The sequence below is a fragment of the Euprymna scolopes genome, chromosome 13, assembly GCF_053919585.1.
Source record: "Euprymna scolopes isolate OS-2025 chromosome 13, ASM5391958v1, whole genome shotgun sequence".
NCBI classification, from domain to species: domain Eukaryota; kingdom Metazoa; phylum Mollusca; class Cephalopoda; order Sepiida; family Sepiolidae; genus Euprymna; species Euprymna scolopes.
Window position 1 is genome coordinate 69,217,330 of NC_136494.1, and position 18,643 is coordinate 69,235,972.

At 33.6% G+C, this 18,643-nt stretch overlaps 1 protein-coding gene and 1 non-coding gene across 3 annotated transcripts in view; one reads left to right on the forward strand and one right to left on the reverse strand.

Annotated features, from left to right (window-relative positions):
* Positions 1 to 18,643, forward strand: part of LOC145292061 (uncharacterized) — a 146,263-nt gene that overhangs the window by 17,165 nt on the left and 110,455 nt on the right. For both annotated transcript variants that reach the window (XM_080138109.1, XM_080138110.1), the window contains 3 exons: positions 6,711 to 6,818; positions 14,534 to 14,609; positions 17,961 to 18,012. In XM_080138109.1, coding sequence (XP_079994235.1) covers positions 6,711 to 6,818; positions 14,534 to 14,609; positions 17,961 to 18,012 — 236 coding nt within the window. The remainder of the gene's footprint in view (positions 1 to 6,710; positions 6,819 to 14,533; positions 14,610 to 17,960; positions 18,013 to 18,643) is intronic.
* Positions 3,474 to 3,546, reverse strand: Trnar-acg (transfer RNA arginine (anticodon ACG)). The gene has a single exon. It is a non-coding gene; the product is annotated as a tRNA-Arg (tRNA).

The window sequence follows — 18,643 nt, forward strand, 5'->3', positions numbered from 1 at the left end:
GCAATTTTGTTTCGCAGGGAACCATTTATAACAAGAATTAGAAATGGATGGAATAAATTCAAAGAAATTCTGCAATTACTAACCAGCCAAACATTATCACTGTCAACCAAAGAAAGTCTATCGGGCATGTGTACGCAATGTAATGATGTGTAAAAGTGAAACCTGGCAAGTGAAAGTTGAGGATATGTGTTGCATGAGGAGAAATATTATTAAATCTGGACAGTTATAGGAAGCTATGTGCAAAAAGGAGATTTTTGGTGGTATGTCGCGTTGAAAGAATGGATGAGAATCCTTGAGTTAGATGTAGAGTAGTTGAGGTAGCAGGTTCAGTTCACAAGGAAACATAAAAACATGGGAGGAAGTGATAAAAATGGATATGAGTACATAAAGACCTGGTCAGAGATAGATTAGCTTGGAAGTCAATTCTTAAGGTAGTCCAATATATGCCAACAAGTAAAACGGATATTAAACAGAATATAATAATGGTTATGCATATCTTAGTTGCAGGTCCTTCCTTTTTCTGCATGCTTTTGCTGTGATTGTTTCTGACTGAAGAAATTACTCTCATGTAATTTAAGTTTCTTATTTATAGCCTCCAAAATATGAATTCAATACAAATTTGATGTCATTTATTCATTGTGATTTTTGTTTTTAATTACTGATTAGAGGGAAGGGAAACACACAGGGGGGGGGGGAATTTTAAATTAGTTATATCTTATCAGCTCGTGTCCTTATACATCTAATGCTTTGTGCATTTCTAAGTGGACTGTCCTTGCTATCACCTTCTCTATTTGGACCCCATGACATCATCAGGCATTAACGTCAAAGAAAAAAGTAAATCATAAGCTAAACGTTTTGGTTTCAATTCTTGGTGGTGGCGCACAAGTCTTTTTTTTATTTAAACTTTTTAAATCATAACTATGTATTGGGTCCAATATGATATAAAAATGAATACAAAATCTGCATTAATCAAAATATATGTAAACATATTTTGCGATTAGGCAATGCCAGGTGACCTGCTAGTACATGTATAAATCTGTTTCTTTGATTCCCTTTCTTCAATCACACATGTATGTTATCTATAACTCATTTGTAAATTGGTGACTTCATCTAAAGAAAAGATGTACTTAAGCACAAATGTCCTTATTTACTTCCCCACAAGAACAAAGTTAAACACAAGATCAGTTTTTAATGTGCAGGAAAATTCTACTCCTCCAAACCAGGCACTCCAGATTGGAGCAAAAATGAAAATTGTCTCGGTCTAGAAAGATTTCTTCTTCACTGATTAAGTACAAAAGAGATGAAGTATAAGATCAGAACAGACACTGTACTTTGATCCTAATCGAAAATGTTAAATTTCGAACGTGTGTGCATCATTTAAAATGTGAAAGCTAGAATACCTAAGTGTCAGATACATCCAAAGATAGAGTACTGTTGCTACATCTGGGGAAGAGCTGCTTAAAGCACCATTTTCTGCCTGGATAGGATATAAAACCGACTTCAAAATCTGGTGGATGATGCCATTTTCTCCTCTCTGCTACCTTTTTCTCATAGAATAGACATTGCAAGCATATCTCTGCTCTATTGCTATTTTCATGGCAGATGCTTAACTCTGGTTCCGCCTTGTAAGGAATTTGTATCAAACATCTGACTAGATACAATAACTATCAGCAATTTCCTTTACTCTCTATCTCTGCCTAAAATTAAGCGAACATTCCATGAACAGAGTTTCTTTCTTAGAACTGCTCATTTGTGGAACAAAATACTGCAGAGTTGCTTCTCAGCTGACTATGACACGGTTGTCTTCAAGTTCAATGTAAACAGGTTGTTGATGAGCTGTTCTATAAAATGAATTGATTATCCAACTTACACCATTACCAACCATTACGATACTCATTAATCCTTATCCTTGACCTTATCTTTGAGTAGCCTCCAGGTCTTGATAAGTGGTGACTATATGGTAAAAAAAAAAAAACAAGTAATCATAGTTTTTCAATTATCAGATGAAAAGATCTGTTAAACAAAATTTGTAGGTTAAAATAGAAATCAATAAATACGCTGAATCCTTCACCTGTTTATTGATTGTTTGGAACGAATTAGTAAATAAACACCTGTTCGCTAATAAAAGTGTACATGGACGTTTTTTTCACACTGAATGAACTCTTTTGAAAAAGTCATACTCTTAGAGGTAATTATTATGGAACCATGTGTGCTTTCAAAATATTTAAAACTTTCAATTGACTGTTAGTTGCGGCTGCTGAGTCGAGAGGTTTTAAGGTGTGATACTGACTGCTGGGATTCTAAAAATTTTGCCTCTGACTCTAACTCCTAGAATTCTCAAATGTTTGATTATTGTTGATTATTGTTCCGACTCTTGGTTGATTCTTCAGAGATCAAAATTTCTGAATTTTTCAAAACCCTGCTGTTAATATAAATAAATATTGATTTTCTGAGTGTTGAAAAGTCCACTGAGTATGTTTGTTTTTTTTGTTGTTTTTTTTTTTTTTTTTTGATTCAACCAAAGTTCTACCAATCATCCCTCCCCCAAATTGTTGAGAAATATCTTTTTGTAACTGCTGAGTATTCAGTCTATATAATCACATTGACACCCTGGTTCTTCTTAGATTACTGAAGTTAAACAGCATTGAGTCTGGTGTAAAGTTGCACATGTTTTACACGTGCGTTAACATGTCGTAGACCCACTCAGGACCCACGTGTCATAGACTCAGTTTCACAAAAAAGACAAAAAATAGGAAAGAGGAAAACACTTCGATTTCTGTTTCAGATTTTAAGGAAACACCTTTATTCCTCATTTTCTCACCACACGTTACTTGTTACATCTGTGACGTCACCCACATCTGTAAAGTGATCTTTCTTTTTTTATATAGTCTTTTTCTTTTTCCTTACTGTGACATCATTTCGCACACAGCTCGGTATTTGCATATAACCACCATCCACACATCTGTGCTCTGTTGCACTGGTCAATACCAGATGGCTGATCATTTAGAAATACCAAGCACTGTATGTAGGAGGACATTGAAACCTCCCTGTAAGAACTGAAAAACCCTAACATCATCATCTTCCCTGATGGGGATATACAAGTGACTGGGGGGCTGTTTATGAATTTGATATTCCCGTGAGACTTTCTCTGAAGGAGGAAGCAGTTTTAATCCGCCTAGAGTGAGTTATGCCTTTGTTCAGTAATATCCAGTTTCTTTTTTTTTTCTCTATATCTGCATAAAGATTACATTTATTATATACTAGCAGCTGCGCCGCGTCGGCACACACAACACCGAGTCAAACACAAAATCGAGTACACTCAACATCATCTTACCATCAACGCTTACCCTGTGAACTCAGAGTATAGGAAATTCCCATACGCACAAAATAAAATCAATGAAAAAACAAAAATACCCTAACTAAGGGTAACGATAATGAGTAAACGTTGGATAAAATGATGGTTAAAATTATTACGAACTTGCCAGGATTCGAACCTGGAATCTTCTGATCCGTAGTCAGACGCATTATCCATTGCGCCACAAGTCCTGTCCGTATGCTGAATGATGTTACCGCGACTGTATACAGGCAGTGTTAAATTCCGTTGACATGGGCAGGTAACTTTTTTGATAATTGCACAAAACCGCCCAAAACCCTTATTTTGGGCTTTTTGTGTGGCTCAGCATTGTTCATTACAAACCATATATAGATAGTGATAATCTAGGGACTCGTACCTTTAAGGGGAAAAAGAATTTTTTTAATTCAGTGCATTCGTTCGAAAGTTTTATTGGTATATATACACATAAATAAATAAATAAAAATTTAGTATTTTATTAATAGTATAGATATATAGTAATTCAAATCTAAAACGTTTTAAATTATTCTAAATTTTTCCTTTTTTTTTTTTTATTGATATTATCAGTTATGTGAGTTCTTTGCTTTTTGTCAGAATTTCATTTTTTTTTTTTTGAATATTATTAATCTAAAGAAAAAGGATTTCTGCTTAAATCATTAGAATCTTGTTATGGATATAAGTTGTTCATCTTTTTTTATCAAAATCCGATATTTTTCTTTTTAACTAAGAAAAGGGGTACAAAACAAGTCTGGAAATCTGGCAGGGGATGCCCTCTCGTCCTCCCTGCTATCATTTTCTCACAGAAGAGATATAATCTATCCCTGCTCTATCATTAGTTTCATGGCAGATGCTCAACTGAGCTTCAGTGTATGGTCTTATCCTGTAAAGCATTCATGACAAACACTTGTCTAGCTACAACCACTGTCAAAAGTTTCCATTACTCTCTTTACTCTCTCTACCTATACCTAAAACTAAACGAAAATTCTATGGAGAGAGCTTCTTTCCTAGAAAGAATCTGCCCATCTGTGGAACACAATACCATGTGGCTGCTTTGCAGTTGACTATAACATGCTCGTTTATAAGTCCAATGTTAACAAATTTTTGTTGACCCATCCTTGTAAATAATCAGTTTCTACCCAATTTCCATCATTACTATTTATCAGTGTTCACTCGTTAACCCTTATACTCGATTAGCCTTTGGGCCTTGATAAGTGGTGACTCCTTTGTAAAAAGAAAAAAAAAATGTAAATTTTTACCAAACTGCTAGAGCTTTATCTCCTTATTTTTTCTTTTTTTTTCGTCTCTCTCTCTCTCTCCCTTTCTCTTTCTACCACTTTATCTTTTTTTCTCTTTTCCTCTCTTGCCCTGCTTTTCTTTTCCTTCTCATGAGTTCTCTCTGAAAACTGAAAATGTTAATTTTTCCATGAGAACTAAGACTTCATGATGGATATAAGGGAAGAAAAATACTTTTATTTCATTTCAAAATGACGTCCTGTCTGTTCCCCGCCCCGCATATGCACTCAATATCTTTCTTTTAATTTTTACTTTTTTATTTAAAACTGATTAAAATTGTTTAAGAAAATGCCCCAAATAATTGAAACAAGCAGAACTTGCTGCAGAGTGAAATTCCTAAAGGCAATTAGACACAAGATCGGTTTTTAATGTGGACAAAAAGTTCCGCTGTACAAAAAGGGTGAGTCTTGATTGTGGCAAAAAATAAAACTATTTCTTCTTCACTAATTCTGGACAGTAAAAATGAAAATGTAATATTAGATAAGATACTGCACTTTGCTACTGTCCCGAAAAACAAAAGACCAGGGATTGTTAGTGGTTCAATTATTAAACAAAGTACAGGAAAGTGGTCCGTTAAGTTGAAAGTTCTTAAACCATAAAAAGCTCTCTGATGATAAAAACCATACAAAGTTTTGAAACCATACAACCCATAAGAAGCTCTGAAACCCTAAAACCCATGTAAAGCTCTGAAACTATAAAAATTGTACAAACCATAAGTTTTAAAAGCATAAAAAATCTAAAACCTTTCAAACTATAAAAACCATAAAAAGCTCTGAAACTATAAAAAAAATTTGAAAAATTGACTTAGCACAATTAATATGATGATTAACTTATTTATAAATTTGCTTGTTTAGCAAGACTTATATATCCCTAATTAAATATTTTACAAGTTATTCTGTAATGTATTTTTATTACTTATCATTGGCGTGTTATCCTACTTTTATATGTCATTGGTTCAATAGAGCATATTGCAGGGCTTTATATTGTAAGTGAAACAGTTGTATTTGCAGGTGATTTTTTTTTCTCGAGTAGTGACTAGAAATAATAAAGCACTTATCTTTTAGTAGTTGTGTTTTTTTTTTTCACTGAAAATCTTCCCAAGTTCATTACTGAGTAAAAAAAAATGTTTTTCAACCGTTCTATTTTTTAATAAAACGAGCAAAGTCAAATTATTTCAACGATAAGATTTAATAGAACAATATACACTTTTTTTTAAACAGACTTTTAAAAAAAAAAAAAAAACGCGATGAAATTTGAATGCTTATACTTTCAAATCTCAACATAAAATTTGGTGCACATCTCGAATTACACTTATTTAAAAAAGAAATGCAGAAAAATTGTTATGATGTACATACTCATCATGGAACAAAGATGTCATATTCCAAAAATCATGTCGGTTTGGCTGGTAACTTTTCTATATTTGGCTTGTAAATGAAAATATCTACTTGTCAAAGGTCAACTAAAGATAACTTTGTCTGTAGAGCCCTGGTTTGGGAAATTCATATCAATTTTAGCTCAAATCCAATTTATTGAATTTTCACTATTAACGATTACTACAATGTCCTATTGACTACTGTATGATCATTAACCATTATCCTCGGGAGGCCTTTGGGCCTTGGTAAGTGGTGACTCCTATTTAAAAAAGAAATTAGTTATTTTGCCATTAAATACTTGTATCCCTGCAATATTGTAGGAAAAACTGTACTATTGTAGTTTTAAATCAACATAGTCTCTAGTGTTCCAATTAATTTTAATTAATTTTCATTCCCTTTTTCGCTTAACTCTTTGATCAGTTTTGATACCAAAATATTTTGTTTTCAGAGTTTTTCCTTTTTTCTGAATCCTGATATCTGGTCTTCTTGCTTGGATGAGTTTGTATTTCAATAAAGCCTTTTATTTTTCTAATACCGTCTCCAGTTTCTTTATACAGTTTATCTGTATGAATAAAGTCTAGTCATTCCTTTTATTTCCAATTTCGCTAATGTATTCACAAATCCTGTAACTGGTATAAATTTAAAGATTTTCTCAACTAATTTTTTCTTCATTTTTTATTTTTATTTTACAGCACTGACATTAGAGTTTCGCTTGTCTAAAGGGATTGTCAATGACAAAACTGAAAAATTTGAGTCTTTCTGTGAGATTTTGGAAAAAATATTCCGCAAAGGATTAAAACGTGAGTAAAAAAATAATTTGGAACAAAATTTATATTTGAAATCTATAAATCTCACCTGTCTATTTAAATGTTCGTATGTATGTGTGTATGTTTGTATGTCTGCTAAAAACTTTTGATAGAAGCGACGGAATTTCACAAGATCAGTATCGTTTTGAAGCTCTACCCTTCAGACGACAAATATCAAAAAATGGCTAAAAACATTAATTTCTTACCCCTCAACTGGGCACTTTTCTACAAGGAGGAGTTGCTTTTTTCGCCGATATTTTTTAAAGTCATCCCCTCTTTTCGATTGATTAGCCTTAATTTGAACCTTCGCCACTTCCGGTTTAGTGATGGACGAACAGCAGGGACTACACGTTTTTTTTTTTTTTTTTTTTTTTTTTTCACATTCTTTTCCTCCTTTGCAGTATGGGTTTGAGTCTGCCTGCCAACTACCACTTTTTGTTTTCTCAACATGCACCTCCAAACACCCTAGCAATGCCGGCCACCCAGGCTAGTTAAATATAAATAAGGACTTAGATTTGACTAATGAGTAATACTAAGGTGTTTAAACCTTTTTATAATTTAATATATGAAGTTATATCTTGTGGAATTTTTCAAAGTTAGATCCAAATTGCAATGTATCCGGGGTATTAATATTTGATTATGACAAGCCAATTGGTCTTCATTTTCCTTCTACAGTGTTCTTTGCAAGAAAGCAATCTGTTTCACTTCTTTGAAAAAATAGTTATTCCAGATAGGAGGATTGTTATCATGGAGATTCATTTAAATAATGACCTAAAAAGTTGTTTTATGTTTTTTGTTTTTTTGTTGTTTCTCTTTTCATTTCATAAGAATAACTTAAAGAATATATGGGACATAACTCTTAATTTTTCACTTGAATGGTAAAAAGTAAGTTAATTCCTTTACAGGATAATCTTTTCTCTTCTTCATACTATATTACCAGTGTGTGAGTTTCTATGTATGCCTCTTGCCTATGCGTGGCATGCACATTATTGTTGGTCCCCCGACAAAAGGAGGGTGGACCTGTAAATTCACCTTTGTCTTTTTGTCCATTTGTCCGTTCATCTGTTCGCACTTTTCTCAAGAATTATGCCTTGGAATTTTTTGGAAATTTTGCACAAACATTAAACATGACATGAGTAAAAAAAATAACAGAGTGGATTTTCCGGGAAAGCTCCGGTTGCTCATCCCCCCTCCAGGGGTGCCTTTCAGGTTAAAATGGCTAAAATTGACACTTTTGTGCTTATTAAAAAAATTGATGCCTTGGATTTTTATAAAACTTTCAGAAAAGTTGTAACTAACTGATTTCTATATAATTTTGTTTGTTTATACTTCATGATAACTCGTGGGTGTGCCGCAGGGGCTCTTTTAAGGCTAATAAAAACACTCCATTTCTGGGACTATTTTACCATATTTGTCCAAAGTTTTCTGTGTATGTCTATTTAGCAGTTTTGCATGGTGCTGAACTCAAATTTACACATGTGAAGGCCTAAAACTGCACCGTTTGTTCATTTTCACCAGGATTTGATATCCTCTGGGGACTTTTGGAGCTTAATTGAGGGGGAGTACTGAACTTAGTCATTTTTTTTATGCCTCATTCACTGCACTCACAAGGGGACCATACGTGCTTCACTTGTTTTTTTTTTTTATTAATCTAATATTTTAATAAGCAAACTATGAAACTAGAATTTTAATTCTTTCAGTGTATCCCTTTAAAAATCTACAAAGCAACAAAAAAAAAAAAAAGGATAAACAAATCTGACATTACAGAATGTTGGGCAACACCTGATAAGTATAAATAGTGTATTATTTAAAAGTTTTCTTCTGTCTGTATGTCCCAATTAAACATAGACAGAACCAAATGTATATGTACAAGCCTTATATATTCTGATTAATATTACCTTAACCATGTTATAGCAAAACATGTAATATATTTAGTGTCCTCAGGGACCAAATTAATAATTGTGGAGTCTGAAGAAAAACATATTTCATTCAAGTTGAAAAAGAATTTCCAAAATTATCTAGAAAATGTATCTGGTGAGCAAAGTGCAAGAGAGATACAAACAATTGCATTTAAAGGGATGCTCAGAATCTTAAAATGATCTCTTGGTTGGAGTGTATGAGATAGCAGGTGAATATTTAGAATTCAGTGGGATAATCTCTATCTGAATATTGAGTTCTGTCATTTTTGTTCTATCTTCTTAATGTTTATGAATGATATAATGACTTGAATGGTGGAAGTGCTGCTGTTCACAGGGAAGAATGGTGTTGTTTATACTACTCTCTTCTGCTTCACTTTACTTCTCATTTTTCCCGCCACTTCTTCTCAAATTCAACAATGTATGTGTTATTCTTCTCCACTTATTTCAGTCCCTAACAGTTTGTTCTCATGAGGATGGGTCCATGTTGCTTAAGGCTTGCGAATTGGTCTAGATCATGAGGAGCTTTAAAAATTCTCTATAAAACCAGCATACGACATAATCATGTTGACACATCAGTTCCCACTGTTAAGCAACATTAAATCTGCTCAGTACTAAATGGGTGACCATTTGGGATTTCCAGGTGCTGTATGTGCTCTCCACTTATTTTGGCATTGTTTTCAGTCTTCCTAGACTTCTCCTTGCCACTGGACTCAAACGGTGCGGATTCAGGAGAGGTGTGGTCGAGGATTGTGCAACCCTTGCCTCAGAATTACACCTGCAACTGTCCCTCCAGAAGGAATCCTTTGTCTTTTGAGACTGAATGGAGGCATGGAAATCGAATCGATAAAACCAGTTGAAACGGAGTAATAATATAAAAGAAGATTCAAACAATTTCTGTGTATTCTCTTGTTAACAAAAAAGAACTAATGAAAGAGGCAAGTGCTCATCCAAGCTTCAATTTATAGTCTCCCCTCCTGCAATATTTTGCACCAACACACGTCTAGCTATAACCAATGTCAACAATTTACCCCACTCTCTATCTGTGTTTAAATCTAAACATAAATTCCATGAACAAAAATTCTTTCCTAGAGCTGCCCACCTGAAGGACTATGTTCCAATTGTCTGCTTTCCAGCTAACTACATAGAATCATCTTCAAGTCCAATGTAAACAAGTTCTTGTGCCACCCTCTGAATCAAATTATACCCGATTTTCACCACTAATGATCACTATGCTGTTGTCTCAGTGATCACCTTACACTTAGTAATCCTTATCCTGGAGTGGCCTCCAGGCCTTGATAAGTGGTGACTCTTGTAAAAAAAAAAAAAAAAAAAAAAATTTTTTTTATTCATTCAATTTTTTTCAAGTGCCTTTTGAAATTGCTTGAATTTTATTTTTGATTGGTTTTATTCCAAAAATATTGAGGTTGACGGTTTTAATTTTAGATTTTTAGTGGTTTAATTTGATTGAGACTAAAACTTTATTGAAAACCTTTTGAAAACGTATCTTTCTTGAATTTATTAATTATCAATTAAAAGAATGTATCTTTTGAAATGGGCAGAAAAAATTGTATGAATAAGCAGCTTTTTTTTTTTTTTTTTTTTTTTAACAGTAACTATTGAAAATTTATTTAATTTATACAGGGTGCCCTAATAAAATGTATACACTCTTTAAATGACCATAAAACCGACATTTATTTTAAGAAAGAAAAGTTTCATACATACAAAATACTGTGAACAAATATAGAAACCAGCTAATTATCGAAAGTGTTCAAATTATTGGCTATTGTGGTCCATGAGCAGCTGAAAACGCTCACTGATTGAATCAAAAACATTGCTAATCAGTTCAATTGGTATGTTGACACATCTTCTTTCAATGGTTGCTTTCAACTCATTTATTGTAGCTCGTTTTGTGGCATAAACCCTGTGTTTAACATGACCCCCCCCCCCAAATCCATTGGGTGGGAGGGGGTCAAATCCGGTGAGCATTGACAGTACTCAATACTTCGTCCTAACTATTTGTTTCGCAGGTGACTATCAAGATATGCTCTTATGTTTTGATGATAGTGGGGAAGTGCTTCATCCTGCTGGAAGTGCCATTCTTTATTCCTAAACATCTCTTGGGAATGTGGTAATAGCATATTCATGTAGCAAGCTGAGATTATTTAAAGAGTGTATACATTTTATTGGGACGCCCTATATATATATATATAGAGAGAGAGAGAGATATTCAATGAAATTTATTTCAAATAATTGAATAATTATTTCAACAATGTTTGATATTTTAGGTAATTTCTACTTAACCTTATACTCTAATCAACTCTTTTCTCCAATGGAAAATGTTATAATAATTCTATTTACTATTTCAGAAAGAAAATACAATTTTAATGAAAACAAAGTTCCAGAACGTATTAATTTATTATTTTAATCATGCTAGCTACAAACTCTTCAGAATCAGACTTTACTGGATTATCTCAAATACATTTTTTTATAAATTACATGAAGAAAGATCTGGGCCAGTGTTGAAACTGGTCAATATTCTAACTTTAGTATTATGAAGTTTCTTTGTATTGTAATTTTATATTCTTACAACTTGATCATTATATTTTATATATTTATGAGACATAAGAAAAGTAAAAAGTAGACATTGCGTTTACTTTCAACAATTTTATGAGTTTTTGTATTATTTGGACTACTCTTCTCATCTTGAGCCTCATTTTCACAAGAACAGTAGTCCAAAGATTCCAAATAATACGAATAACTAATCCTCATCTCCCAAATTAAGAAACTTGTGAGTTTTGCTTCCCTTATTTCGTCCTTTAGTCCTCACATTCCATGAATGATGTTTCTGACAAAGTGAGAAGAATTGCTGTTTTCTTAGTTAGACTCTGTCCATCTAATACATCGTTGACTAGTTTTTGACCTGTAAGTAGTATTTATTTTTAGTACCATATATCAAGCGGCTTCATGTTTTGTCTGGAGCAATACTGATAAAAAAATAAGTTAAGAATGAAACGTTTATATTTGATATAATTAAAATAATAAAGTAATATTTTTTTAATTTGTTTGGTTTAAGTTGATTTTTTTTTCTGAAAATACAGATATAATTATTTATATATATTGTATCATGCAAATTTTTTTATTTTTACAATGAAGTCGACATTTCTCAAGGCTTGAAGGCCACTTGAGGATAAGAATTAATGAGTGTAAAGTGGTCAGTTTATCAAGGTTTGCAGGCCATTTGAGGATAAGTATTAATGAGTGTAAAGTGGACTGCTCAGTGATCATGTTTGGTGGGAATTAAGGGGCCTGGATAGCAAAAATTTGTTCACATTGGGCTTGAAGATGACAATGTTTTAGTCAGCTGGGAAGCAGGCCAGTCAACAGTTCCACAGGCAGGCAATTCTAGGAAAGAAGCTTGTTTAGGAAATTTGCATTTACATTTAGGCACTGAGCGAAAGCAAATTGTTGGTAGTGGTTGTAGTTTGACGAGTGCTTTTTTTTTTTTTTTTTGTAAGTTCATTGAATGAAGCTCAGACGAGCACTTGCCATGAAAATAACAGTAGAACAGAGGCAGGGTCGCATCTCTTCTGTGGGGAAAGAGACGGCAAGGAGGAGAAAATGGCATCGCCTACTGGGTTTTGAACTCTGTGAAACCAGGATATGGTGTTCCAAGCAATTTCCCTCTAGATGTAGCGACAGTACTCCATTTTAGGGTGTATTTAGCTCTGATACAGGTAGAGAATTGTATTGGGAGTGAGATACCTTCTGGAGCAGTAGAATGATGTAATATTTTTTCTTGTGGCTTTGGTAACAGATTTGATGTAAGTTTTCCATTTCAGGTTGGGGATGAAGGTCAGTTCCAGAACTTATTGAAGCAGGGTGCTTCTTTGAAACAAGAGCCAATCATATCAATTGTGATCAGTAGTGATCGGTGTTGTTGTGAAAAGATAGAAGCTCGGTTTTGGATGCATTGAAATTAACCAAACATCTTTTGGCACATTGCACCACGTGCACAAGGTCGGAGAAAAGAGGCTCACATATTTTGGGTTACCATAAATCATAGTGTCGTTTTGGAGATCATTGGTGAAGATAAAGAAGAGAGTTTGGCCCAGTATGAATCCTTGAGTTCCTGACTTTTGTACATCGATGACTACTTGGATAAACCTGTCGGAGAGGAAGGAATCGATGGTTGAGAAGACATTTACAGACATTCCATAGCTGTAGATCTTGTGAAGGAGACCGTTATGCCAAACCCTGTCAAATGCCTTTGATATGTTAAGAAATGTTGATCTAGAGAAAATTCCTCCGTTGATAAATTCACTGATCCTATGTGAAATTACAGCCAGTACATCAGCTGTAGATCTCTAGGGATGGAAACCATATTGCTTGTCACTGAGTAGGTTATTTTTGCTGAGATAGTTGACAATTGCTCTATTTTAATATGAATTCAAGCGACTTACTCATGATGCACAGGAGACTAATTCTTTTGTATTGAAATGCTGAAGACCGATCACCAGTATTTAAAAATATTTTTAAGGTTTAAGCATTTCTCCTTTAGGCATCGATTGAACGGCTTTGTAAGAATTGGTATTAGTTCCAGTTGTAGCTTTTTGAGTACTATAACTTGAATATTGTCAGGACCAGTTGATTTATTGGCATCAAGGTTTTTGATGAGTGTGACAACATCACAAACAGATCATAGATTCCATGAACAAAGTTTCTTTCTTAGAACTGCACGCCTGTGGAACTGTCTTCCATTTGCCTGCTTTCCGGCTCACTCCAATATGGTTGTCTTCAAGTCTAATGTAAACAAGTTCTTGATGAGCTGTTCCACTTAAGTAAACAAATTTACCGAATTTCCATTACTAATAATTACTATATTGTCCAATTGACTATTGTACACTCTTTAACTCTTATCCTCGAGTGGCCTCTGGGCCTTGATAAGTGGGGATGCTTATGTAAAATTTATATATATATATGGATGTGGCTTAGGTTATTTTCAGTCTTGGGAGGAAATTCAGGTGGTAGGTGACCCTGATCGCATAGGGTTGAGTTTGATGCAAAGTTCTTGGCAAAGAGTTTGACTTTGTCAGATGCTAATGAGATCACCTTCGGCACATTGATGATAGTTGGGATTGAGGAAGGGCACTTATTCAGGATTTTGTTTGTTATATGCCAAACTCATGAGACCCAAGACTCTGTTTTTCTACTTTGGACTTGATGGATTGAGCATATAGCTCCATCACATTTTCTATAATTCTTTTACATTGATTACTGTCAGTCCTAAAAGCAACTTGTGTTGCAAAACATTGCATTTAAAGCAGTTGAAGTAGTGGTTTCAATGAGCAATGGCAGCAGCATATTCAGGAGTGTACCATGGCTAGTTGTTTAATTTTTGTTGAAATGTCTTGGAGGGTATCGTCAAATTGAGTCGTCAAACGATATTTATGACAATTTTCTAGATATATTCTATTGCTTAATTTTCTTCCTTTCACTGCAGTTGTTGGGTTGGCTGCATGATCCTATATGTTCAGACAAGTTAAAATTCTAACTTCGGCTTGGGGGTTTCAAATTGTGTGACAGACAGAACAATTATCTTCTACATGATTTCCAGAAAATGATGAAACATGTGTATGTGGCAAATAATTAAAAAAATATCATATGCTATCTGAGTATCCACTATGATGAACGGACTTCACTAAACATAACTGAGGCTAATTAGCCTGAATATATATTTTTTATATGTCTTCTTTTTTTTTTTTTTTTAAATGTTGAAAAATTTTCTTTTAGAAAATGGTGGCTGGTTTTCAAAAACAGATTACTGGTGTTGGATAAATAAACTTCTTGATAACCCATCAAACCAAAGGTAAACATATATTTATATATATCTACCCCCATCCCCCCCTCTCTCTCTCTCTCTCTCTCTCTTATATATAATAATAGTAGGGTTATCCAGCATTGCCTGAGAGAAAAAGTGTAACATTTCCATTAAAATTTCTATATCTGTCCCTCTCTCTGTTTGTATCTATCTTTTACTCTTTCTCTCCTTTCACTTTCCCACCTACTCTTTCTCTTCTACCCAACCCATTCTTCATTTATATAATAGATTTCTTGAGGAATGAATTGGCATTTTCTTTCCAATTTAGTATATAATAACATTGCAAAAAAAAAACTGACTCCCCCATGCAATGAAAAGCTAACCCAGAATATTTTTTATAAATTTTAGATATTATTCATCCAGAGCAATGCTGACCAAGAAAATACTAACTTTGTGGATGTCCGTTTTGTAGCTTTAGATGTTTAGCTGGACATACATACATATACACACTCACAGATAACTGCCCTTTATATAGTAGACTAGCAGGGCTACACGGCATTGGTTAGAGGCATATAAAATCAAATGATGAAAGCGTGTAGGATCTTTATATTAAAATTTCTATATCTCCTCTTGACAACCGTCTCTATACCGCTTAGTAATTACACACATTTTCCATCTGATGTACTGAGTACAGTTCGATTCCACTAAAGACTTACTCAGAATAAAATTGTTATAATATATTTGATCTATCTAAAGTATTGAATACATATTCAGCATCTACTGAATTCCAAGTAATTTATTGCACCAGAATTTCTTGTTTCAGATGATTGACTTGTGCCAGAAACAATGAAAAAGTCGTCAGACAATGTACTTAACATATTTCTTTTAAGAACTTTATCCACTATCTTTCAATGTCCTGAAACCGATTTTTATCCAGAGTTTATCCAACACTTTCAAGCAAAATATAATGAATAAAAAACAAAAATAATTGCATATTTCTATAAAAAATTTTATTTCATTTTTTTTGCTCCATGTGATAGTGTGACCTATGCGCGGTCATGGAACCAATGTGAAGCTATCCCTGTCGCAAGCCACCCAAATGTGACCTATGCTCGGTCACGAACCGAATGTGACCAGTGCTCGTCCTTCACAGGGAATCCTTCATTAGATATCGCGCAGTAGGACCCATTGATCGATTTGGTCTGAGTTGATTTCACCTTCGGGTTGATATGCCGCTGGAAGTGAATAAATCTCATGCACACAAAAGAAAGACAAACTCGGTTAACTATTCTACTGGTTAATTCAAAATAGATATACACAATATTTACTTATATACAATTGTCCGTATTTTACCAGACTCCACTGAGCCAAAAACGATAACAATAGATTGATTCTTCTCTCTCGAGATGGCAGTGGAAGGATGTGGGGGAAGAGAGGTGGGTGACGACCCTTTGATGGTATTTGGCTCTCTTGAAAATCTCAGCTCCACTGCTGATTTTGCGATTTAGGCATGGGGACTCGCTTATGTAGTGAGGTGATGGGGTGGGTCGAGGCTACTTCCTGGACCAATGGTCACTAATTACGTCACCTCAGGGGAATCCCCTATTTTCCCGTCAAATTATCGTTTTCACCAAAACAATCAGGAGCCTCAGCCTCCCACCAGTAGGGAGCTCAATCGCTTCCTAGGACGGTTACATCACAATAGTTTAAATATGTCAAAAGATCATTTCTTAAATAATGGCTAAAAATGCACACACACACACACATATATAAAATGCGTGTGTGTGTATAAGAAAAGAAGGATCCACACTACTTGATGATGTCAAGCATAGAAACATTTCTCTTTCTTTAGTGTTAGTTTATGTTATTTACATGAAAAACTTATATATATGTACATATGTATTGTCATATGGAAAAAGCAAGAATAATAGAATACAGAAATCTGTGACTTAATGTTTTGTGGATTGGTCTTGTTCTGATTCTTGGGTAAACATCTAGGAACCAGTGTAAATATAATCTATTATATTTTATTGTGGATTAAAAATATTTACTGATTTTTTTCACCTTTGTTAATCAAGAATAAAATGAAATGAGCGTTGTATTACGTTTTTGATTTAAAAAAAAAAAAAATATTATTTGGACTACTGTTCTCATCTTTAGTGTTATTTTTACAACATTTGGGTTGATGTAACCTTGCACCTTCTTCAGATGTATCTTGTCGAACTCTGAAATGTTTCTGTTCAACTTTGGGAGTGTTTCTCTCAAACTCGGGGCATATGGACGGAATTTTGTACAGAACCCTTTATTTACTTCACGGAGGTAGCATGGTCTTCATCCATCGGATATGACTGGATGAAGGTCCTAAGTAATTTGCAATTGTATTTTTTGGTTGCCTACACTGGGAATTGAACCTCCAACCTTCAGGAGAATATTACTTTTACAATTGATTTTTACAAGTACTTTAACCACTGCACCAAGGGTTCTTACAGAGGTTACATTGACTGAAACGTGAAAATAACACTCAAGATGAGAACAGTAGTCCGAAGATTCCAAAAAATATGAGTGTTGTAGTTAAGCAGCTCTTATCTGTTCAAATTATTTTGCTTCTTTGTAATTTTTAATTTGAATGCATGTTTTTGCTAAAAAAAACATCCATTTATTCAAAACTTGTACATAGTAACAAAACAGTAAATAGTATGTTACAGAAAGTCTACATCCGATACTGTGGCTATGACTTAGTTGTTACTCTATTCATAGTGTCTAGAATAGTCCATCTATTCCTTAAATAGGGTATATTAACATCACATGATAACATGAATATGCTAACCACAATGAGAATAATAGTCCAAATAATCTATCTTTATCTCAAAAATTGTGAAAAATGCTATTGTCTTCTTCTGAGTAATAGCAGTGGTTACCTGTTATTTTCCAAGGTAAGTAGCAATCATTTAGTTCAGGATGGTCTGGCACCTTTATAACATTAGTGTTATGGTGTTAAATGGTAATAAACGAAAGGAACACAGGACTCTTAGAAACAAACATGTATTCACATATATTACAGGCAAGGCGGGTTGAGCAATACCATTCCTCAACTGTTGGGGGTTTTGCACACGATCTGCTTAGCCGCGTACCAAACTCTGACTGCCGGGGACCGGTACTCGTTATCAGAAGTGATGTCACCAGAGGAAGTGACGTCATGAGATAGTCGATTAATCCCATGGAGAGGCGTCTCCAACAATTAGTAAAATTAAATAAGTAAAAAAAAAAATATTGCAAATTTTGATTCAGTCTAGTTTTTAATCTAGTAAATTAACTTTGTCTCTTGAACCTTGGAAGAGGTATGATTACCACTTGAGTTACCTTTTTTGTTTATAAAGCTTTTTTATTTTAATTTAACAGGATGAATCCAATTTTCAGTATGGTTACTGATATCGTAAAAGAATGTAAAAAAGTAAGTATGATAGAAATTTAATATCAAAAAAAGAATTTATATGCAGCTTTTGAAATTTATTTGCATATCTCTGGCTTTGAAGGCTAGTATTATTAAGTATACCTGTAAAAAAGTAAACAAATCACAAACTCTTTTTTAACTTAATTAACCAACTTTATTTAAAGTTTTGTTGAACAAATAATGGAAAGGTGTTAATAATGAAAGTAGTTACTTAATGTTTGTGTGCCTTGATGAAGAAATTATTATAAAAGTTCATCTGACAAGACAAAAAAATGTTATCATGAATAAATAAGTTTGGATGAGGAAAATGTATGTAGGCTGGTGTAGGGAATTTGTAAGGAATAATTTTGTTTGAGGGTGCTAATCTATGATAACAAAAGTTTTATGAAACAAAAGTTAATAAAAACTTGTAATTAATTTTTAATTCATTAAATATTTAAATTTCTTCAAAATAGGTGTGTGTGTGTGTATGTATATAGATATATATATATATAGAGAGAGAGCTGAAAAAGAACAAACTTAGTTATGTGTTCATCAATGTTTCATCTTTATTGCGAAACTTCCTCTGGATGAATGAAATTAAGAAAAAAACACAAAAACACCGGTACAAATATTTGAAAATATAAAAATA